Genomic DNA, 23,987 nt, shown 5'->3' with positions numbered 1-23,987 from the left:
ATTGTATATATATATGTGTGTGTGTGTGTGTGTGTATATGTATATATATATATATATATATATATATATATATATATATATATATATATATATATGTCCAACATCTGAAGAATGTCAATAAAAACAAAACAATTGACCTTTTTGTGTGTTTATTAAGACATAAGTTAAATTGTAAGCAAAAAATAAAAAATTTTTTGTAAGCAAAAAATGGACTTTAGAAAAATATTATTGTGCAAAATAAGTTGTCTTACAAAACAGTGGTCTGCGCCGGACAGTTTGTAGCCATAGTCTGTTAGAGCAAGCCGAACAGCTTGAACACGGAACTGCTAGTGTTGCCAGATTGGGGGTTTTAAGTGCATTTTAGCGGATTTGAACATGTTTTGGGCTGGAAAACGTCAGCAGTATCTGGCAACACTTTAGCTCTTCTTCATGACAACAACCGGAAGTGTACCAACACGATGGGGCGTGTAGCGCCACGTGTGGCTCGGGTGCACAATGAACCTTGCACAATAGCCCGATTTCACTTGTGCATGTAGGATTGGATTTCTCTGGCACCCCTGCTGGGACCCTTTGCTCGATTACCAACAGCAGCTCGATTTGGACGTGCATGTAAACGTAGTCATTGACGCACTGATATTCTCTGGCTTTGTACAGACTGTGGGGCGCCAATACTTTCCGACCAAGTTGAAACTGGAATTAAACAAGTTCTCATAACATGGGGATGTACGTCCTACAAAAAGGTTGCATGGTCGGATGCGTAAGTCGACTCTGAGAAGTAAAATCGGACATAAAAGCACAGTGCATCATTCTGTTACAGGAAAAATGATCAGCGATGGGCCGGTGTGATGGAACAGAGTCAGGGCCTCTGCATGCTCTTGCGACAAGGCTTTCGCAGATAGCTTTTCGCAGACAGTTGTAATTTATCGTTGAGCGGGGAGTAATAGGCGTGCGCGATGTTATTCACCGCCACAACGCAAGGGGGCGCGAAGTCACGAAATCGCTAGGAGTAGTTGGTGGGTGTGGTTAGTGGAGTGTTTATCCTCCGGTTACTTATAATGACTAGAACTGGAGTCGTATAGATGTACGTACTTCCTCACTTCCTCGATCAACCGCTCTTCGTGCTGCTACATCTTCGCTCATGTTTTTAAAAATGGCGGTCGTGAAAACAAACCAAACCGGGAAAGTAGGGAAGCGGAAGTGCGTGTACAGCGGATGTAGAGTGGACCAATCAGAGCCCTCTTGTCTGCGACGCTGTCTGCGAGGCTTCTGCGGTGGTCACAATTTTTGGGAGGTGCGTGCAGAGCGTCTGCGAAGGTGGGGGGGCTACGCAGACACCATCTGCGAGGACTGCGTTGTCAGCATAAATTGGCCTTTACTCTTTCTTTCTCCCCCCCAATCTGTCCCTCTGAGTTACATGTTGGTCCTGGGATTGAGATGCTGGCCTCTTCTGCCCCTCGGACCTGCTTGATCCATCCTGGTGCCCTGTGTCTGGTCGGAGTTTTATCGCATCGCTCCTGTGAAGGACGGCCCCATGAGGACAGTTGAAAGTTACACCTGGAGGACGCTCTGGACTCTTACAGTAATGCTTTTATGGCTGAGGACTACAGTTGACTTGCTAACTTTAGGACTGCAGTTGTCATGAACAGTTTTGCACTCAAGTTTCCATCAATGAAGAGTTTATAACATCAACAAAACTGTCCTCATGTTAAAACTGTTAATGTTATAGTCAGGCTGTCTGTTGTTGCCCAAATGAGGATGGGTTCCCTTTTGAGTCTGGTTCCTCTCGAGGTTTCTTCCTCATGTCGTCTGAGGGAGTTTTTTCCTTGCCACCGTCGTTGCTCATTGGGGATAGATTAGGGATAAATTAGCTCATGTTTTAAGTCGTTCAAATTCTGTAAAGCTGCTTTGCGACAATGTTTATTGTTAAAAGCGCTATACAAATAAACTTGACTTGACTGTTCCCACCCTGGAGTTTCTTATAACATCCTCAGGTGTTTTATTCCTCTTTTACCACGACGTGTTCTTTGCCAGCGATGACGGTTTTTAATGAGGAAAGAGCGCAGTCGTACATTTTATCCATTTATAGCGAGCGAAAACTAAAAATAAAACACCTTCTGACATGTGAATAAATTAAAACGCACGTCACATTGATCGTTTTATTTGGTGTTTGAGTGTGTACTGACAAAATGACTCCAGATGCCCGTCACTATTTAAGGAGCTGTGGATTTCGGTGTGATTCACACGCAGGAGGCGTGAGGGGTGACCTCTACACGAGAGGGACTCCGACAGGTGGACATGGGGGCAATAAGCTAAAGCTGGACAGAGCAAAAAGAGGGGGGTGTCGTCCTGCAGCCTGTCAACAGCAATCGAACAAGCTGCTGCCAGCCATGCTTAACACACACACACACCATTTGCATCCTCATCATGGACAAGGACGGTGCTATTTCAGAGCGTATGGGCTCCACTCCTTGAAATTGGAGCGGCCTTAAGCACCCTTTATGAGGTGCCAAATGCCTCGTGGGGGGAAGCAAGGGGTCAGGTTTGAGTAATTACAGAACAGCCCTGCGCATTAACAAATACAGCCAAGGTCACCCACAAACACACACACACACACATACAGAGAGAGAGAGAGAGAGAGAGAGAGAGAGAGAGGGGCGCTCATTAGTTTGCAACAGAGCCAATCTGTGGGGTTGTTTATTTATTTATTTTTTTGAAACAACTCATCCCTCCTTGTTATGTCAGCAGAGGAATCCACCTCCACACTGAGGAGATCGTCAGAAGAAACTTCCTCACTACAAACACACGTTTGTACCCATTCATCAGATGTTCATTTCCAGACAGCGTGCACGAATGTGTCAGCGTGCACGGTGTTGACTTTGGGTATGTGCACCAGGTTTTCCATAACCCCGTCTGTGTGTGCGCGCGCGTGCGTGAGCGAGTGTTATGACAGCAGGGACAGCCTGAGACACCGGAGGACAACACTGGTGAAAGACAAGTCGTTTGACCATGGCTCAGGAATGATGAAGGGGAGCTCATCTTTAAACACATACCGCTCCAAAACATCCAAGTCTAATTAAACACTGCGCGGCTGGGGGTGAAACTCCTCCGAGCCGGGAGATACGCCTGCAACAACTGGGGCCTTACGCTCACCACTCAACGACAAAGACAGATTTTCTTGAGGGCCTGGAAACGATTTAATCCTTTTATTAGTGATAGTTCAGATAGGAAAATGTCTCAACATTAGGATTTTTTTTTTTTTTAAACTTCATGTCGATGACAAACACTACCATTATTCAGCCAATCGACTCCAAACACAAAGCATTTCATTTTGTGACATATTTGTCACACGTTGTCTTTCTGACATGCACGAATGCCTGAGAATGAAATGCTAAAAAGGTTTTCTCCCCCCTCTACGGGTGATGAGGTAATATCACAAATCCGACTATCCCTTTAAGACGGCGTTGAGGATCGTGCTCAGCTCTCATACCCGGTCTTTATGCAGTGTGTAATTAAACAGGCCGGTGAATCAGAGGCTGTAATGTGCAGCAGGCTGGGAGGATCGTCTCCGGCTCACGTTTGTTCTTGGCTGACTGACCGATAACCACACACACACACACACACACACACACACACGGAGGTTTAAAAATCACTCAAACAAACCCACGCTGCAACCATTACTGTTGCACTATTATACTTCAAGTTGATTATTTTTCCCCATATCAGCATGTTTTATTCCTCCGTTATCACAGTGATTTGCCAACTGCTACAATTTTTAATTATTAATGAACAATACTTTTTTTTTTTTAAATCCATATATAGACACGCTATGAAGTTGCTTCAAGTTCTTGCTTATGTTATAGCCGCTATAAAAAAAACAAAACAGTTGCTTCCTACAGTTTCCTTTAGCAAACACTTGTTTGCTAAAGAGAGAATGTAGAAAGACAAAGAAAATGGCGCAAATCTAAACTTCACATCCATTATCAAATCCATAAAGAGATGCTTTGTAAATAGAATTATGAAATTGGTAAAGCAAGACAGTCTTTCTTCTCCAACATTATCGACAGGAATATGAACAATGCCTGTGTGCTATTTTCAACAGTAGAGAAGCTAACTAATCCCCCACCACAATTAGCACCTGAACTTCTCTCAGTTAATAAATGCAATGAGTTTGCATCCTTCTTCAAAAGGTAAAATTGATAAAATACGGCAGAATATTGCTCATAATATATCTCGGTTGCAAATAACTGAAAAGCTGCAATCACCAGTGACACAGACAGACAATTTCAACACAATGTCAGAATTTTGTTTAACTGATTATGAGACTCTTGAGAAAAAAAAAAAACCTGTACAAAATCTCAGTTCCTCAACATCTGAATTGGACATTCTGCCCACCAACTTTAAGTCTGTTCTTCACCTTATAATTACAGATGTGCTTCAGATCATAAATACATCCCTAGAGAGGTTTTCGACCCATGTGACCGTTGCCATGTCAACAAGTAGCCGGCGCCATTTTGACGGTCACAAATATGGCGACTACCGGTAGCGATATGCTGTTGATCATGAAGTCTCATTGTCGAGTATTTTATCTGGCCTAGATGACGCGAGTAAGAAGCGATATCACCAGAAAATCAATGATGCTGGTGTACGTGATCCGTACACGTTACCAGGCTATCTTTTTCTGGCTTTGCAGCGTGGGTGGTCTTCCTGATCTGCAGTCAGGCGTGTGGGAAATACCAGGGAAAAAACATAAAAGAAAAAGGAGCGAGATGCAGAAAACACCTTCGCTATCCAGCGACGTAGGGCATTTACAGAGGGAGAAATAACAACAGTAACGACACATTAGCAACGCCGTACAGAAATAACGGTTTATGGCACAGACCCTTTCGGTTCTCGCTCATCTAGCTGCTACAATGACTGCTTAGACTGCAACAATAATACCTAACACACATTTAAGTATCCGTCGTAAAGACGTGAAACTCGTCGAGTGATGAGTGTGTTCATTGATAAGCTAACACAATCTAAAAGTAGACATACCATCACACTGCCCTGGCGCTGTGTACAGTTTACCTTCTATGGTTTGTGCACTCACTATTTGCCATTACTTTCTCCAACCGTTGTGACAGATTACAGGGAACGGCCTGGATTTAAGAGACAAATACATGTTCCTCTTGTTTTGAACACTTAGCCCATGTTTACATTAGACCGTATCAGCGGATCATCAGATTAACGTTTTTAAAAGCGATTAGTGTGCACACAGCAACACCAATACACGATTCGTCTGCACACAGCAACACCAATACACGGATACGCTCGGCTCCGCAGGCATCCTGCGCTCCAAATCACTCCGCCCTGAACAGCGAGTGCCCTCTGGAGGGTGCGCACTCCGGCCCTGCGCAGCTCACACAGCGCGCGAGTGAAGCGCACGAGCCACGATTCGGGACTGAGCCGCTGTGTGTGTGATCCCAGCGCACATCACTTACCACTCGCAAGTGGAAGGATGGCAAGCCTAAGACAATCTTTTTTTTTTGTTGTTACATAGTCAAAAGAGGTGTCGGATCACCGGATCCAGTGTAAATAGCTGCCGGAGCCAACGCCCGAGGTTCCGGAGCGCGCTCCGGCTTGCTCCCCCTCAAATTAAGCGCTGTTTGTAGAACACTGCCTCTGATCTGTCCTACAGTCTACCAACAGCAAAGGAACACAACGCTAGCTAATGTCGTTAGCTAATAGCTACTACAGAAGAACAAAGAGGTTACAATGGGCTATTTTAGCCTATTTGGTTACACACTCGCCGCCACAGAATGTTAACAGCAATGTAATGCCTTTTCTGGCTAATTTTATTCGTCTTACCTCCAACAAAGTGGTCACTACACAAGCGTTGGTATGCCGAGGGCTGCCAATCTGTTAATGGCCGCTATCCATCTTCTCCGTCGGGATCTGATAAAATGATAACCCTTGTCTTGTTTGTTGATGGTTACTACATCCAGGTGCACAACAATATAGTGGCATGATGGAAGTCTTGCTGAAAATAAACACTTTCTTTGCTGCCGTTCCTCAATGCTGGCTGTGGTAAACTACTGGTAGCACATGTCCAAAATGGCGGCCGCGTTTGTCGTGACGTCACGTGAAAAGGGTCCATACCTATGTCGTTAAAAACCAGGCTGGGTAACATGCCTGCATCAGCGGGTCGTCCCTGGAGCCGGTGGTCGCCATCTTATTACAGCTAAGGTTTGTTCACATTTTCATTTACTTTCGGTCCTCAGGATAAACAAAATGTTATTAAATGTCATTGAAATAACTTCTTAGTCTGTTGAGACATGGCCCGTTATAAATTTGCTGTTACCAGGCAATGACCAAGAACTGTATTATTAGGGTCGGTGTAGTTGTAGTAGTGCACTAGCAGCTAGCTGTTAGCACTAGCTAATGTCAACAACAGTAGCTAGTATGTTACTGTAGCAATGTTTACGTTCAGTCATTTGGATGACTGTTAAAACCTTTTAGTCTCAAGTTTTTCCTTTACTGTATTTACTAGTTTACTGAGCTAGCGTGCTCGGGCAGGCTGGGAGCGAGCGCGCTAGCTCGGGCAGGCTGGGAGCGAGCGCGCTAGCTCAGTAAACTAGTAAATACAGTAAAGGAAAAACTTGAGACTGAAAGGTTTTAACAGTCATCCAAATGACTGAACGTAAACATTGCTACAGTAACATACTAGCTACTGTTGTTGACATTAGCTAGCTTGACCTTCAAAATGGCGGACACCGAGGCGTCACGTCACCTGTGACGTCACGTTGAAATCCTCTAGAGACTGGCATTGTTCCTGTGTCCCTGAAAAAAGCCGTTGTAAAGCCCCTACTTAAAAATAATAATATGGATGCTTCAGTATTGAACAACTACAGGCCAACATCAAATCTACCATTCATCGGGAAAATCCTTGAAAAAATTGTCTTCAATCAATTAACTGCCTTCTTGATATCAAACAGCTGTTTTGATAACTTTCAGTCAGGATTTCGTGCCAATCATAGCACTGAAACAGCGCTGATTAAAGTGATAAATGACATACGTCTTAATACTGATGCAGGCAAAACATCGGTCCTGGTGTTACTGGACCTCAGTGCAGCTTTTGATACTGTTGATCACAACATACTGCTATATGGACTTGAACACTGGGTTGGGTTGACTGGTAAAGTTATCAATTGGCTAAAATCATACTTAGAAGCTTCTTTGTTACCATGGGAAATTGTACCTCAACATCAATGTCCTTGACCTGTGGTGTCCCCAGGGGTCGATTCTTGGACCATTACTATTCAACCTTTATATGCTCCCACTTGGACAAATTATCAAGAACAACTCAATTTTGTATCACTTGCTATTCAGATGACACCCAAATTTATTTTGCTCTATCACCTAATGATTATGCCCCCCTTGAATGTCTCGACCAGTGTATCGACCAAATCAACAACTGGATGTCACAATTTTCTTCAGCTGAACACAGATAAAACAGAAGTAATTCTATTTGGGAAAAAGATGAAAGACTCAGGATTAGCACTATTCTTGACACAAAGGGGATTAAAACAAAAGATATGGTTAAAAATCTTGGTGTTTTCATTGACAGCGAGCTAAACTTTGACCGGCACATGAAAGCAATCACTAAAACGCCATTTTATCACCTAAAAAACATTTCCAAACTAAGAGGACTTGTGTCAAAAAAATGATCTGGAAAAACTTATACATGCCTTCATCTCTAGTAGGGTTGACTACTGCAATGGCCTTTTCACAGGCCTGACAAAAAAGACCATCAAACGACTTCAGCTGGTTCAAAATGCAGCGGCTCGGGTTCTCACACGAACAAAAAGAACAGAGCACATTACTCCAATTCTAAGGTCCCTTCACTGGCTTCCAGTAAGCTACAGAATTGACTTTAAAGCATTGCTGCTGGTGTACAAATCTCTAAATGGTACAGGGCCCAATTACCTCTCTGATATGTTGCAGCGGCCTAACCCAATCAGATCTACCAGATCGCAGCAGAAAAATTTACTGTTAAAACCTGTTGTTAAAACAAAGGCTACGTTCACACTGCAGGCTGAAGTGACTCAAATCCGATCTTTTCGCCCATATGTGACCTGTATCCGATCTTTTATTGACAATATGAACGACACAGATCCGATTTTTTCAAATCCAACCCAGGCCGTTTGGATATGTGGTCCTAATTCCGATCCCTATCCGCTCTTTTCATATGCGACTTCAGTCTGAACCGCCAGGTCGCATTCATCCGACTTACACGTCATCAACAAGCCACAAACGTCACTATTCTGCGCTGAAGTAGGCGGCGGGTCTCTCAAAAAAAGTTACAACAACATGGCGCATAATCACGGGCGCAGATAGAGGGTGGGACTCGTCCCACCCAGATTTAAATTCACCTCGTTCGGTCCCCCCCACTTATAGGGAGGAAAAAACGTCTATGCTGTCTTTCTTTGCATAAGGCAAACCTCACGGAAAAATCAAAAGACTAATTACCATTCGGTTTATTGAGGTGCACAGCAGTGTATACATAGTTGCAAGAATTCACATAAAACAAAACAAAGACTGATATTCGGTTGGTTGAGCTGCGCAGACTGCACAGGTTGCGAGCTCGAGCTTGGTTGCTATGGTAACCCACAAGTTTGACAGGCATCTCGGGGTTGGGGTTGGTTTGCTGGCAGCTTTGTCCCCCCCAGTTTTTTGTCCCCCCCAGTTCAAAAAACGTATCTGCGCCCCTGCGCATGACATCAATGCGAGGGACGCTTCGGGCTGTGAAGGTTCTGAATCTTCTCAATGGAAGGACGCAGAGGTTAGGGAGCTGATTTCCATTTGGGGGGGATACAGCTATTAAAGCTAGATTGGATGGGTCATACCGCAACCTTTGGATTTGGAAGGTTTTACTTCCGTAAACACTGGCCATGCTCACTGCGTGTGACATCGTCGTATCCTGCAATGCGCATGCGGAACACTTTTAGGTCGCTTTTCGTTCATACTGAGGATCACATACAAGTCGCATATATTTGTTAATGTGAACGACCTCACAAAAAAATCGGAATTGAGCATTAAGCCTTGCAGTGTGAACGTAGCGAAAGTGTGGTGAAGCAGCTTTTAGCTACTATGCAGTCCAGCTATGGAACCAACTGCCAGAGGACATCAAAAATGCTCCTGCTGTTAGCAGCTTCAAATCTAGATTAAAGACCAAGCTAGGGCTGCTCGATTATGGAAAAAATAATAATCACGATTATTCCAGTCAATATTGAAATCACGATTATTCAAACGATTTTTTGAAACAATGCATTTATTCAGTATCTCTTTAAAACAAAAAACCTCTTTGTTATTGATCATTTACGTTCACCTTTCTTTCGAACTGAAAATAAATATAGTCTAGAAAAACTTAAGTTTGTGATGTATAAAACAAAATAAAAATATTCTTTTGACATAAGACAGAAAAACACATGTACATAGGCTGCATGTCTTTGGCTAAATAATATGCGATGGATGCTGTGAGTGCGTTGTGCCTCTCTGAACTCGTGGCATTGTAGAGAGTGGCTGAAATGGATGGCTGCATTGTCTTGCTGGTTGTGGCGGCATCGGCTTTATCTTTTTGTTTGTTTTTTATTGTTTCGTCGTGAATAACTTTATGGCTCAGTTTCAGGTGGTTGAAGAGGTTTGTGGTGTTGCCAAGAGGCGCAGATACTACCTTGTTGCAAATCTTACACACGATGCGCTTCTGTTCCACGTCGGATTCTTTGAATCCAAAGTGATCCCATATTACAGACGTTTTTCGTCCCTTTTTGTCGACCAACCGATTCTGCCCTCCTTCTGTCATCTTGTGAGCCTACCTCGCGCCAAACAGTTCACAATCTCTCCTCCTTTCAGCTGCGTGAGTGGAGAGCCATAGAGACGCACACACTGCTTCCGCCGCACGAGTGTTGTCGGCAAGTCTGCGCATGGGCCCGCGGGAAGGAAATGTATCGAGTGTGCGCCCCCGACAAATGGCAAAATAATCGTTTCAACTCGATTATATGAATTTTGAGATCGTTTGACACAAAAATCAAAATCGTGATCAAAATTCGATTAATTGCACAGCCCTAGACCAAGCTGTTTTCAGATGCTTTCTGCTAACTGATAAATATCATCATCTTTACATGTTTTAAACTTGACTTAACTTTTATTCCGCTGTTTTTTACTGAACTTTTACTTCTATTGTTTAATTCTTTTTTTCTCTTCTTCCCCCTTTATTTTATGTAATTTTATTCTCTATTGTTTTGCCTTTACCTCTGTAAAGCACATTGAACTGCCACTGTGTATGAAATGCGCTATATAAATAAACTTGCCTCGCCTCACCAGCCACCATCTTTAATCTCGCGAAGTTACTCGGAGAAAAAAAAAAAAAAAAAGCCGGTCATGTTACTGAGAAACCACAGTGTCTTCTGTCCTGAAGATGTCGAAAGTTACAGCTTCATCTCTGACTGTTATAAAAGTGCTGACACTGGAGACTCCTTCCATAAAATAAGCATCGCCGAACAATAATTTATTAGGAAAAAAAAGTGCGCCAATATAAACCAGTGACTTGAATTCCAGTTTATTATGAGATAAATATTACATTACATCACATCGGCCAGCCCTAATGGGTAGTGTGTTACATTTATTATAGAACACTAACTAGCTATAAAACTTAAATTTTTCCCATGCGCGGTCTTCGAGCTTGGGATTTGATTGACAAGAACCTCAGCAACACATCCGACATTCATGTCAACCACGGCCAGCACGTAAACCGCTGCAACCAGAGTGCGTTACAGCCGTGCGCTCGTTCTGAGCCCTGCGGGTCCGCACACACTACATCGCGGCAGGTATTTTAATCCCCAGCGGGCCATGAAAAACCTTGTAAAAGAAAGTATCTAGTGACAATTGTTTTGAAAAGCAGGCTGCTGAAAAGCATTTTCAGGATGACAGTCGCTCGCTTGAAATAGCCAAAGACACACTGAACTGTCAGGGTGCTATATAGCTGCCACTGTCATCTCGCTATCCTACACACACACACACACCTGGAAGTTAACTAGTAGATGTTTTAAACACCCACACAGAGATATGCATGGTTTTGGTCACGTATCTACAGCTACATCCAGGCCCCCCCCACCCCGAGTTAAAGTTATACGAGCCAGATTCCAGACTACTGCTCTCATGGAACCTGAGGTGTCAGATATCCACGCAAATCCCTTCTCTGATTTAACACAACCGCCTGAAATCACAAGCCGGCACCCCAGAGCCGAAGGTTACGGAGAACCGGAGAACCCAACCCTGCATATAAAAATATCACACAAAAGAGCAGCACATTCCCCTGATGCACAACCTCATCAGCTCAAGACAAACATATTAATCAGATCCTGCTCCAGCACGTGAGCCAAAGACCAAAAAAAGAAGAGGCTGTAAATAAGAAAAGACGACATAAAAGATATTTGAAGTCCCACAAGTCCAGAAGAGGAATGATGAGTAGTCCTCAACAGGGGAGACTGGGGACGACTTTTCAAGCTTTTGTAGATTGCGTGAAATTCTTTGCAGGTAGCGTCACGTTCATATTGCGTTAGAGAGCATTTACTCCACCCTCTTACAACAACATTAGGTTTCTCACATATACTGGCCATATTTTTTCCCTGTCATTTTTTGCACAGAGACGCGGGACAGAAATAAAATACCGAGCTTAATCCTACATGTTTCATTTTTATTTATGATCAAAACTTGTACCAGATGAAGTGCATGAACACAATGCTGGTACAGCGATAGAAAAGACGGCAGGTTTGGGGTAAACCGACTCGACAAAACAGTTCCATTCTCAAGAAGGAATGAAATAAGCTTAATCCTCATGTAGGGACACGCCCACATTTTTCACAAAAACTCATTTTATATTCATAAGAAAAAACCTATAACGTGATAAACTTAGAGATGAAAGTGGAGCAAAGAAAAAAACCCTGAACTTTTGAAAGTCAAACTAAGATGGGGGGCAACGTCCCCCGAAAATATTTTAATAACATAACACGCAAACCCCTGCATTCTTGTGCATTTTAGTACTTATTTTCACTAAAACAAGTTATAACTTTTAAGCCTTTTTCTTTCATGTACATTAATGATTAACATGTCAAAAATATCAAATTTAATTCCCCTAGTTAATGAGTCATTTTCAGGAGTGCGTTTAGAAAACGCGGTGATTTTCCTGCTACACAGTTCATTACTCTGAAAAATATCAGCAAAATCCCAAAACAGTGCTGTTAAAAAGTAAAGGTCTGTTCGAGTTTCTAAGGTGGGGTTTACATTAGACCGTATCAGCGGATCATTAGATTAACGTTTTTAAAACGATTCGCGTGCACACAGCAACACCAATACACGGATACGCTCAGCTCCGCAGGCATCCTGCGCTCCAAATCACTCCGCCCTGAACAGCGAGTGCCCTCTGGAGGGTGCGCACTCCGGCCCTGCGCAGCTCACAGAGCGCGCGAGTGAAGCGCACGAGCAGTGATTCGGGACAAATAGCAGGAAGTGAAGTCCGCGCCATTTTTCAGCAGTCGCGTCACATGACCAACGTGGCATGACCAACGCCAGCGTATCAGGAAGGTGGATGTCACAGTGACGTTGTCCAATGACGACGTCAGCTAGAGCTCAGCACAGCGTATCCGCGTATCTCAATGTTTACACAGCACCGGATCAGATACGTAATGGGTTGAATACGTGGGCCCTGGCAGATTCAAGCTGTTCCGCCTGTGGAGTCGTTTCCCGGCGTTTTAATGTGAACGGACAGTGCATCCGCGACGAAAATGAGACGGATACGGTCTAATGTAAACACCACCTAAAGCTTTCAGGTTTCAATGTTGGGGACGTTGAGCCTCGTTTATCAATCTTTTAGTCGAGTTGTGCGTTTGCAGAAGCTAAAGTGAACTAAACATTTCCAATTCAGATTTATGCGAGTTGAAGCCAATAGTTTACATTAGTTCATATTGTCTGTAAATTTAAACACCAATGAAGACCAAATTTCTCATATAAATCAGGGCGTAGCTAGGATTTTTCAGGGTGTGTGTGTGTGTGTGTGTGTGTGTGTGTGTGTGTGTGTGTGTGTGTGTGTGTCACACACTGACTGGCAGCCTGAGTACATTATGTAACAAAATAATGACCATTGCTAGTTTTCTTGATGATGTGTTCTAGAAACGGCACTAAAACTTAGCTTCGAAACCACAAAATGCAACTTTGATGGAAATATATATAATAAATTGCTACCTCTCTTCACGTCGAAAGAAGGAGGAAAGTTTTGCTTGTTTTGACATGGCGAATTATTAACACGAGGAAATACTCGTAATTCGCAACTAAAAAGACTGCAGCTACACTGGCAGCTTGAACAGGCTTTCTAGTGCGATTGTGTTGTGCTTGCGCAGAACGGTGTCAGTCCTGCGCGCCTTAGCTCGTGCACCTGAAGGCGCGCTAACAAACTCCGGCATGCGCGCCATTAACAAAGAACACCTGTCTTTAATCAATGAACTATGTTTGGGCTATTTAAGGACCGCGCCCATGCAAGGACGACACGAAGTATTACGCCGCGTCTAGGAACTTGAAAAATCCAAAAAATAAAATTTCTCCATTCGGGAAACCGGAGATTTTCAAGAGTTTTGTCAAATATCCGGATTTCCGGGTAAATCCGGAAGACTTTCATCTATATGAACTGCTCCAACTCTCCCCATCTGTCCATTCTGAAAATAATAATAATTAAAGAAAAAAACCTTTTCCCCCAGAATACGAGTTTAATAAATAACACTATGCATCTGGTTACTTTCGGATACAGACTTTAATTCCGAAGAAATCACCAATTCACCAGGGTAACAGAATGGAGGTGGAGGCGAAGGAGAAAATACTTTCAAGTTTTGGTTTATAAAATATTTAACTGCACAAACTGTAGTTACTGCAGTGTCCAGCTTTCCTGGCTCCAAAGGAAGTAGGTTACTTTCAGGTACAACATCTAACTTCGGATTTTGTTTTTTCTTCGAAAACCCGGTCAGATGAAATTAATTTATTGGAATCCAAACCGTCCCAAGACTCTTCGCTTTCCTTTACGTTTTCCATGCAGTCCCTCATGTGCGAACATTTTCACTGGAGATCTTGAGACCGAACTGGATCATCTCGAACGTGGCAATACAAAATACTGGGAAGTGAAATCTGTGGACGCTCCACGTGAACATTTAGAGACATGAGTCTCCAGTGTGAGTACCGCATATCAGTTAGAAGTTTAGCATCTTCAAGACAGGAGGGAAATCACATGGTAATCGAGAGAGAGAGAGAATTGTCAAATGAATTATCTGCTGTCAGGAAGTGAGTAATCGATGTCGTGCCTATATATCTGGATTGATCTCGCTCACTTCATTAAGCAACGAACATCAAAATTGTTGCATTAATGATCAAAACCCTGCCTTTATGCTCATACAGAAAACTGACTCCTTCCAAAACAGTCAGAACGCTAACGTTATTGCACTGCGTTCTCATCAGGGCCTGAAGCATGGCACCACACCCACGTATTATTCACTGATTCACCTCCAATAAACCCGTTTATGAGAACAAAAAGGAGAAGGAGAAGCCCCAGCGCATGCAGAGTGAGGAGATCTTTTGCACCTTTTACAGTCAGGCGTATCAGTATCAGAGAAAACCCCCAGCTCGCTCTTTCGAAAATTAAGCCACTGTTGGAGACAATTAAACCGATTTCAACCAGTCTGACCAGGATCCTGTTGCGCTCACGTCACACTGCTGACAAGTCCATTGTAATTCAGGCTGACGCTGTGATTCAAGACCCGGGACACTTTTATGATGAGCGTTAAACTCACTGGAGGTGAGAACGAGAGATGGAGAGATTGTGTGCGTGAGAGAAATGTCTGGATGAATTTATGAGGGTTTCCTAAACGTTCTGGCTCACTCCGATTGATTTAGTGTCCGAATAAAAATCTATATACATGGGGTTGAATCTCAAACGGAATCTGGCGGTTTACAGTACCTTATGTAGTGTAGATAGATAGATAGATAGATAGATAGATAGATAGATAGATAGATAGATAGATAGATAGATAGATAGATAGATAGATAGATAAACACGAAAAGCCATTTGGGGATTTAGCTCCTTCTATGAAGTTATGGTTTCTGTAGAAATAACTAGCGCAGGACTTTCTATAGCGGACCCTCTACATGATCTGTGACTGATAACAGGGAGGAGGAGAGGTTTGTTTAACTTTTATGGAAGGAGTCTCCAGTGTCGGCACTTTATAACAGTCAGAGATACTTTGAATTTGACATGGAAAAAAAAAAAAAGTCTTCAGGACTTCACGGTTTCTTAGCAAGTTTAATAGAGAGAAAAGAAGCGAGGCTGGTGAGGGACGCCTTCTTTAATAAATAAAAATTGTAGTCGTTTGAAAACTCCTGCGGTACAAGAGGAATAAAACACTTGGTGTTTGATACTGAAGAGTCTTTTTGTCTGAATCAACAAATTTCCCCTCCGTTTTATTTTTTGAGGAATTAAATTTGAAACGGGGTTTGAAAGGAATGAGACCGCCACTAACACGTTGTGGAGAAGCCATTAATTTAACACTCATCACGCTGGACTAAATAAAGCTCAACAGGCTGACTGTCATCATCAAATCCAAAAATGTCCCCGGGCCCCGTGACTATTTGTTAAGTCCAGTAACATCAGGAGAAAATCCTCCACTAAAGACAGAAGTAATAACCCCTGGGAGGTGGGCCACTGCTTATGCTTTATTCCAGGAAAGGTTAAAAATGGCCTTGATGGTTCTGAGTATCGGATCAGAAAAGCAGCGATTGACTTGGACCACGTCTCCTGTATCAGCTGAACTCGGCCGAGCCTCATCTGTTTTTACAGGACGGAATACCGAGGATTAGTTTATCCCCCTTCTTTAACTTCTCCAAACTGGAACTAAAGGAAGACGAGGGGCAGGCCAGAGGTCACGCTCACTGACGTTCCACAACCATCAGCAACTCCACAACCACCTCGGTCGATTAAGCACCCCCCACCCCACCCCACCCCACGCTCAGCTGGAGCCTCGTACCTCACACCAAACCTCGGCACAAAGGTCCCGAAATAAAACAGAGGCACATCAATCACAACGTGTAACACTAAGCCATGTTCTGTGCCATGCTCTGCATGCCAGGCCAGCACAAGGTTCACCACAGAACAAATATTTCCCTAGAAAGGTCAGAGTGCTCAGAGTCATTCCTTGCTTCCGTTAGTTAAAACACTAAACCAGGCTGGATGGCGAGAAGGGGGACTTCCCGACTCTTCCTTAACCCAAGGGGTAAATTTTACTCACAGTCTCCACTTGGTGACCGGTTTCAGTAGTGTTTTCAGAAGGAACTCTTTGCTCAAGCGAATCAGAATGTTAAGGAGATACAGGGGTGCCATTATTTATGCATAAAGCCAAACATTCCGAGACTCGACAACTTTCCTGCACCGCTGTCCTTTGCGTCATAATGCCACGTGATAACGTTACTGCATGTGCAGAATACTGCAGTTCATACCACAGTGCAGTTCTGATTCGTCAGAAGGCGTTGATTAATTTTCTGACAGCAGCGCCTCTCTAAACGTCACGGTTTCTATAGTAACGGCTCATTCACAGGGACTTGTACAAGTTTCATTCCTTACAGATTGCCCAATTTGATTCTCTTTAGAAGCATTTAGGATGAAATCCCACTCATTTTTAAGGAGCAGTTTATCCTGATCAGGGTTGCGATGGATCTGGAGCTTGTCCCGAAAACGCTGTATGGACGCCGTCCGACAAAAAACACACACTCGCACGCGGATGTTTTTGGGACGTGGGAGGAAACTGGAAAACCCAGACACAACACAAATGTTAAAATGGGGCAGAAGTGGCCACATTTCACACATGGTACCGTTGTTCCGTTTCGGGTTTTGAGGGTACTTTTGTTCTGTCTGTATCTATGCAACATTAGCTCAGCTTGAGCTTTTATAATAAATAAATAAATAAATAAATAAATAAACCCTGCGCCCTTCCTGTCTTGTGAGTTGAATCGCTTTCTCATTCGAGTTGATTTTGAAGCGGCTCGAGCCCACCTCTCCGTCGGACCTGCATGTGCTTGTTGTGTGTACGTGTTCCTTAAAAGAAGCGCAGTGAGGATGAAAACACGCCAGGGTTCTGTTCAAACTCAGCTGACGCTGCATGTGTGAAACCATCACTAGAAATCCCAGGAAAACCAGGCAGCGAGGCCCAAATCGCATCAATCTTCACGCAAATGCAGACGCTACGATTCAAATCGCATCATGGGGTAAAATGCAGAGGTGTGCCAGACGCCAAATCTCTCACCACCATCATTCTCATTCATTTCAGATGAATATAGTTTAGTTGGCAGTCCAAAAACGAAAAAAAGAGTGAGAGATAGAGAGAAAAACCCATACTACAGCAGCTGACAGCAGTAAGCGCATATCATAATGGGAGTAATTAGAGTAATTTGTGCCATGGAGCCAGACTGAGAGCTGCGTATTAGCATGAACAAAGTGGCTCAACACCAGCCGTCTTTATCTCACCTCGCACAGGTCCACCATCCCTCACGCTCATTAGCACACTACAGCCCCTTTAAAATGACTATAATGGGTGGAAGAGAGAAGTGTAAAGAAGCCTGCGCACGTCAGGAACAGAGACGCAGAACTGTTATGGCGCTGTATAGAAATAATCTCAGGTTGCTGAACGTGAATGTAGCATTAGCCGCTCAGGCCCGTGAGCGTGAGAGCGCAGAGCTGATGAAAGGTTTGAGGGTATAAAAAGCAACGGAGGGCATCAAATGGTTTGTTAATGCTTAATACACAAAAGGAGGTGGGAGAAGGGGGTAGGAGCAGTGTTGAGGGCTGGGCAGTGTGAAACAAGTGACCGTGGTGGAAATCTGGGTTTGTGCTGCCCCCTGGTGGCTCAATGTGAGAAATGGAAAGGAAACTCACATTTTCTTCATCTTAATAAAAATAAGTTTAAGCACATTTTCTGTGCATGTATTTACACACACACACACACACACACTCGGTTATCGACACTTGCCCTGCGTATTTACTTAGTCACGCTTCAAATATAAAATTAAATCCTAAATTGCAATGATAGACCCATTATTTAAAAAAAAAAAAGTATTACACAATTTTTAAACATTCTATATGAAAGCTCAAAATACATACGGAAGTCAGCATTAAACTGCGCTTTAAAGAAAATAAAATAATGAAGTTTTGTGAAAGTCAGTGTTCTCTTTATATATTAAAAAAAAAAAAAAAGGTGGGGGGAATCAGGAAGTGTAACTCACCTCTCTACCTTTGTGTGTGACCAGAGCAGCCAGAGGTTTGGCATAGAAGCGACTGTAGGAGAAGCCCAGACACCCGTACATGCTGTTAGCAGTGAGTTTCAGAGCCTTCTGTCTGATATCATACTGCATAGGAGGAGGAGGGAAAGAAAAAAAAAAAAAAAAAGGGAGATAATCATAATAAAAATCAAACAAAAATAATCTCCAACCCAGCATAAAGCAGTGCGCACTGACCTGCAGGTAAAGGTCAGGGTTTAGATCGGGCTGCTTCATCAGCTGTTTGACCTGCCGCCTGCGCTCCACCAGCTTACAGATCTCTCTCGGAAGAACGCCCATCTCCAGATCCGGGTCGGGAAGCTCCGGAATCTCATCCGCATCCTGGTCCTGCTTCATCAACATGGGAATTATGAGGATATAAAACGATCCAAAGTAATGAATAACACGCCACAGAGCATGCTATTCCGGGAAAACGATCCACGACAGGGTGAAATGATGAAGCAGGGTTCCAGTTACTATTACGATGTTGATTATTCTCCTATAACAGCATGAAGTGATTTACGACTCCGGCGCCAGCTACTTGACAACAATCGCATTTTAGATCGTGTTCAATAAGCAGTCCCTTAAAGAAAGCTCCAGATGATAGGCTTTTCTTTGTTAAATAACACATTTAAGAAATAAATAAATAAATAAATAAAAAACCAGCCTGTTATTACATTACTCAGAGTGTGTCTGCCGTACAAGTCGCTGTGAATGAGCAGTTACTATAGAAACGGTAACATTAGAATGAGTGCATGACTCTCGCAGGAACTACAGTCGGATCCATGTTACAGAAAATAAAATCAACAGCTTCAGATTTGAGAATTTAGCAACACTGTGGTACGACCTGGCGTCCACATTTACTCTATAAAACGCTCCACACACACCTCAATATTTTTGCGTGAGCCAGACGCCCCTCTCTGAACCGTAGTGAAACAGATGTTAAACTCCTGGATGATTGATGGGTACAGACTGTTGAAGTCCAGCAGCAGAATGAATTTATCATAAAAACCTGGAGAAAACAAATAAAAAATTTAAAAAAAACACACACACACACACACACACACACACACACACACGGATACACTGACTAAACACTTACCAATTTTAGGTTCCAAAACCAGACCTCCAGCATATGCAGCCTTCCTCCTCACCTTTCCCGACTTGCTCTTCCCTGCATCTACGTCCTCCTCCTCACCCTAATCCCCAGAGAGATTTAAAAAAAAAAAAAAAGGATGAAAAGGACGATCACAGGAAGTAGAATTTAAAAAAAAAAAATCTAACAGCTCCATACAGGCTCATGTTGATGTTTCTTCATAAACTGCTTGTCTGGAACGATGTAGTTCCTCTCGTGGAAGGCGTGAAGCAGCAGGTACTCGTTCCTCTCCGAGCGGCCGCCCATCAGCGTCCGAGACTTTAAAACACAGCAGTGTGGATTTAACACAAACGCACCATTAGCTAGCGTCTAAGAGCGCACAGGTTAGTGGACGAAGCTCACCAGGACGTTGCCGGCAATGTTGGTGATCTGAAGCGCCAGAGGAAGCACGTTGAGCTCACACATGATCTGCAGGATGAGCTTGGCATCCATCCAGGTGAGTTCCAACAGGCAGAGCAGGTGAGGAGAGTCACTGAAAGTGTAAACTTAAATTAATACATCACATCAATAAAACTATTAATAATAATAATAATAATAAAAAAAATTTTTTAAATATGCAGTCCATCTACCTGTAGAAGTTCCTGATGTTCTCAGGAGGCACCACAGCTCGCTCGGTCTTCAGGATCTGTGCTGCCAGCTCAGTCAGGTGGTAACTCTTACAGCGAATTAACTCCTTGGCAGAGATCTCGACGTCACACACGAGACGGCCACAGGCGGCGCTCTTCTCCGCAAACCCACCTCGACCCTGAGAGGAACAGTTTGAGATCAGCTCCGGTGTTAGTGCACGCCCAATGAACACCACGTACAAAAAAAAATCATGCTGCTTTTACAAATAACGATTGTTGTCTCACCCCGAGTTTGGGCATGTTGGCCCGCCTCAGCCGCCCTATTTTGGACCAGAAGGGCACCTTGCACATGTTGATTCTCTGCAGCAGCACTTCCAGGTCAAAGCCCAAGATGTCATGGCCCTAACAGAATTAACAAGAGTTGATCACAATTCAAGATACCACCATAACTGCAACCACTACTCTGTAAGACGCATCGCACTCACCACCAAAACATCAGGATCGATCTTGTGCAACTTGGCCAAAAAGAAGCCCAAGAGAGTCCGTTCTGTCGCTGCAATCTCTACAATCCCGTTCTGGGAAACAAAACACAGGAAGAGTACGCTCGTAAAACGTCAAACGATTTTTGTGCACAAATACCTCTGACTGACGTCACACAAAGCTCACCTTCTTCTTTACTGCATCTTTGAAGTCGTAGGGGTAGATGCAGTCTGTGGGCTTGCTCACCACTGAAACATGAAAACATGCACAAGGACCAGGAAAGCAAACAAATGAGGCTTAGATTTGGAATTTTACATCGTGAATACGCACGGTACTAAATACCTAGTCTGGCTAACGCAACTTCAAAGCTTTGCGAGCATTTGGTCTGGCAAAGATATTAAGCCCAACCGTTTCCCAAAGCGCGTGGTTGACCCGCCTCCCTGAAATGCCTCAGTTTGCTACTGGTCGAAGCCAGAAAAGGCTGTGATGAAGCTTAAACCAATCACATCACTCTTTCCTCTGACGTATGTGACGCGACGGAAACTGCTTGAGTAACAGGAAGGAGATAAATACCTCCAGGGCTGCTCTTTGCTCCGTTTTCAATGAGAACTTCCCGTTGAATGCTTTCAATACAGCATCTACCGCTGTGTCAAAGGCTTGCCGCTGCTCCATGTTCGTAATGTTTCTAGTGAATGAAGCGCTTCCGGCATAGATTCTGTAAACAATCTATGGCTTCCGGTCGCAGTTCTACTACGTCACTGCCTTGAACACGCCTCTACCCAGGGCCGTTGGAGATGCTCAGAGCTGATCGGCTCCCGATTTTTCGGGAGCTTGGAAGAGCTGGAGATAGCTTGCCTTGCCAGACTAAGTTCGCAACAGGCCCCCGTGTTGCGTCACACTTAGGATGGGCGGGCCCAGGCTACTAAATACCAGCGCTCTCGGAACGCCGCTCGTTCCAATCAGGTTTGTGGATCGGATTTAACTCTTGTATAAATGGTCACAGCTTGCTTTAATAGTGCAGCACATTTCACAGATTTAAAATGCAGAAAAATAAACAAACAAACAAACAAAATGGCAGCTCAACGATAAAATGATAAATAATCGTAGTGATCGACTGCTAATAAATTATGCAGATTTAAAAAAAAAAAAGGGCACAAACAGTACAAAATGAACGTGCTGGTGAAAGGACACGGGACTGAATTTGAATCCCTTCACTTCTGCATCCAAATTAAATTTTTAACCTTAAATACAAACCCAGTCTGTATTTCTTCATTTATTATTTTACCACGTGTCACTCACCACAGAAATGAGTCTGAAAAGGGATGCGTGGCGGCGCCTTGTCCAGAGGAAACTTGTAGTGAATAAGAGCAGCCAGAGACACGATCTGTAGAACACAAAAACAGGAAGAAATCAAAATCTACAACTGTACAGTCCGATCCACTGACCTGAGGAGAAAAAAAAAAAAAAAAAAAGGAGTTTCTCCTTCAAGAACTATCTGCCTCACCTCATTGTGGTGGGTCTTTGGGTTGGGAACCGTCTTCAGGCTGATGGACATGACGATGAGTGGAGGAGGCGGCAGGTCCTTCACGACGGAGATCTGGTCGCTCTTCAGAGCAATGGCCTCCACTTTACACCAGCTCATCGGCTGACTGCACAGCTCTGAACGGAACGATTAGATCAATATTACATCACTGATATTTTCCCCTTCGTGCATTGAAGAGGATTTTTCTCTACTAGTGCATCTCAAAAAATTAGAAGACCATGAAAAAGTTCCTTTTTTTCATAATTTAATTCAAAAAGGTAAACTTTCATATATTCTATATTCATTACATGTAAAGTGAAATATTTAAAGCCTTTTTTGTTTTAATTTTGATGATTATGGCTTATAGCTCATGAAAATCAGAAATCCAGTATCTCAAATTATTAGAATATTCCCTAAGATCAATCAAAAAAAGGATTTACAATACAGAAATGTCCAACTTCTGAAAAGTATATTCATTTATACACTCAATACTTGGTTGGGGCTCCTTTACCATGAATTACTGTATGAATGCGGTGTGGCATGGAGGTGATCAGTCTGTGGCACTGCTGAGGTGTTACTGAAGCCCAGGTTGCTTTGATAGTGGCCTTCAGCGTATCTGTATTTTTGGGTTGGGTGTTTCTCATCTTCCTCTTGACAATACACCATAGATTCTCTCTGGGGTTCAGGTCAGGCAAGTTGGCTGGCCAATCAAACAGTAATATCATGGTCAGCAAACCATTTGGTAGTAGTTTTGGAACTGTGGGTAGGTGCCAAGTCCTGCTGGAAAAGGAAATCAGCATCTCCAAAAAGCTCGTCAGCAGATGGAAGCATGAAGCGCTCTAAAATCTCCTGGTAGATGGCTGTGTTGACTTTGGACTTGATAAAATACAGTGGACCAACACCAGCAGATGACGTGGCACCCCAAATCATCACAGACTGTGGAAACTTCACACTGGGCTTCAAACACCTTGGATTCTGTGCCTCTCCATTCTTCCTCCAGACTCTCGAACCATGATTTCCAAATTAAATGCAAAATGTACTTTCATCTGAAAAGAGGACTTTGGACCACTGAGCAACAGTCCATTTCTTTCTCTCCTTAGCCCAGATAAGACACTTCTGACATTGTCTCTGGCTCAGGAGTAGCTTGATATTAGGAATGCGAAAGTTGTATCCCCTTTCTTGAAGATGTCTGTTCGTGATGGGTCTTGATACACTGACACCAGCCTCAGTCCACTCCTTGTGAAGCTCTCCCAAGTTCTTGAATCAACTTTTCTTGACAATCCTCTCAAGACTGCGGCCATCCCTGTTGCTTGTGCACCTGTTCCAGCCACCCTTTTCAGCAATGACCTTTTGTGGCTTACCCTCCTTGTGGAGGGCATCAGTGATCATCTTCTGGACAACAGTCAAGTCAGCAGTCTTCCCCATGATTGTGGTTGTGTGTACTGAACTAGACAGAGATACACTGTGTTCATACTGTTTTACTCAAACTCGAAATGAAATATTCTAATATTTTGAGATGGGTTTTTTTATGTTTTTGTACTGTATGCCATACTGATTAAAATTAAAATAGAAAAATGCTTGAAACATTTTAGTTTATGTGTAATGAGTCTATAATATATAACATTTTCACTTTCTTAAATAACTGATGGAAAATATTGAACTTTTTCACAATATTCTAATTTTTTGAGATGCACTAGTAGTTTATTTAATACATGACTCACGAGGAGCCTTAACGTCAAGCCAGCAGGGTCCTCGTATCTTCCTGCTGAGGAGGAAGTGCTCCAAGCTGGAGGTGTTTGTCCCAAACACATGGGAGAAAGTGGAGCCTTTTAGATTGGAAGGCAGCTGGGGCATCTCGGCCTACAGGACACGCAGCAAATAAAAC

The 23,987-nt window shown here is 43.3% G+C and overlaps 1 protein-coding gene across 4 annotated transcripts in view; it reads right to left on the bottom strand.

Moving 5' to 3' along the window:
* The window catches only part of pola1 (polymerase (DNA directed), alpha 1), a 107,024-nt gene that overhangs the window by 58,848 nt on the left and 24,189 nt on the right, over positions 1–23,987 (bottom strand). For 2 of the 4 annotated variants that reach the window (XM_060899737.1, XM_060899739.1), the window contains 13 exons: positions 23,824–23,962; positions 22,085–22,239; positions 21,880–21,964; positions 20,767–20,828; positions 20,586–20,675; positions 20,386–20,502; positions 20,104–20,279; positions 19,877–20,006; positions 19,673–19,792; positions 19,481–19,577; positions 19,266–19,390; positions 18,577–18,729; positions 18,346–18,468 (listed from right to left, as the gene is read on the bottom strand). In XM_060899737.1, coding sequence (XP_060755720.1) covers positions 18,346–18,468; positions 18,577–18,729; positions 19,266–19,390; positions 19,481–19,577; positions 19,673–19,792; positions 19,877–20,006; positions 20,104–20,279; positions 20,386–20,502; positions 20,586–20,675; positions 20,767–20,828; positions 21,880–21,964; positions 22,085–22,239; positions 23,824–23,962 — 1,572 coding nt within the window. The remainder of the gene's footprint in view (positions 1–18,345; positions 18,469–18,576; positions 18,730–19,265; positions 19,391–19,480; positions 19,578–19,672; positions 19,793–19,876; positions 20,007–20,103; positions 20,280–20,385; positions 20,503–20,585; positions 20,676–20,766; positions 20,829–21,879; positions 21,965–22,084; positions 22,240–23,823; positions 23,963–23,987) is intronic. The other 2 variants (XM_060899738.1, XM_060899740.1) reach the window with 1 other exon arrangement.

Source organism: Neoarius graeffei, chromosome 19, assembly GCF_027579695.1.
Source record: "Neoarius graeffei isolate fNeoGra1 chromosome 19, fNeoGra1.pri, whole genome shotgun sequence".
Lineage (NCBI taxonomy): Eukaryota > Metazoa > Chordata > Actinopteri > Siluriformes > Ariidae > Neoarius > Neoarius graeffei.
The sequence above is the reverse complement of the archived record's forward strand: the minus strand, read 5'-3'. Positions and strand labels throughout refer to the sequence as shown.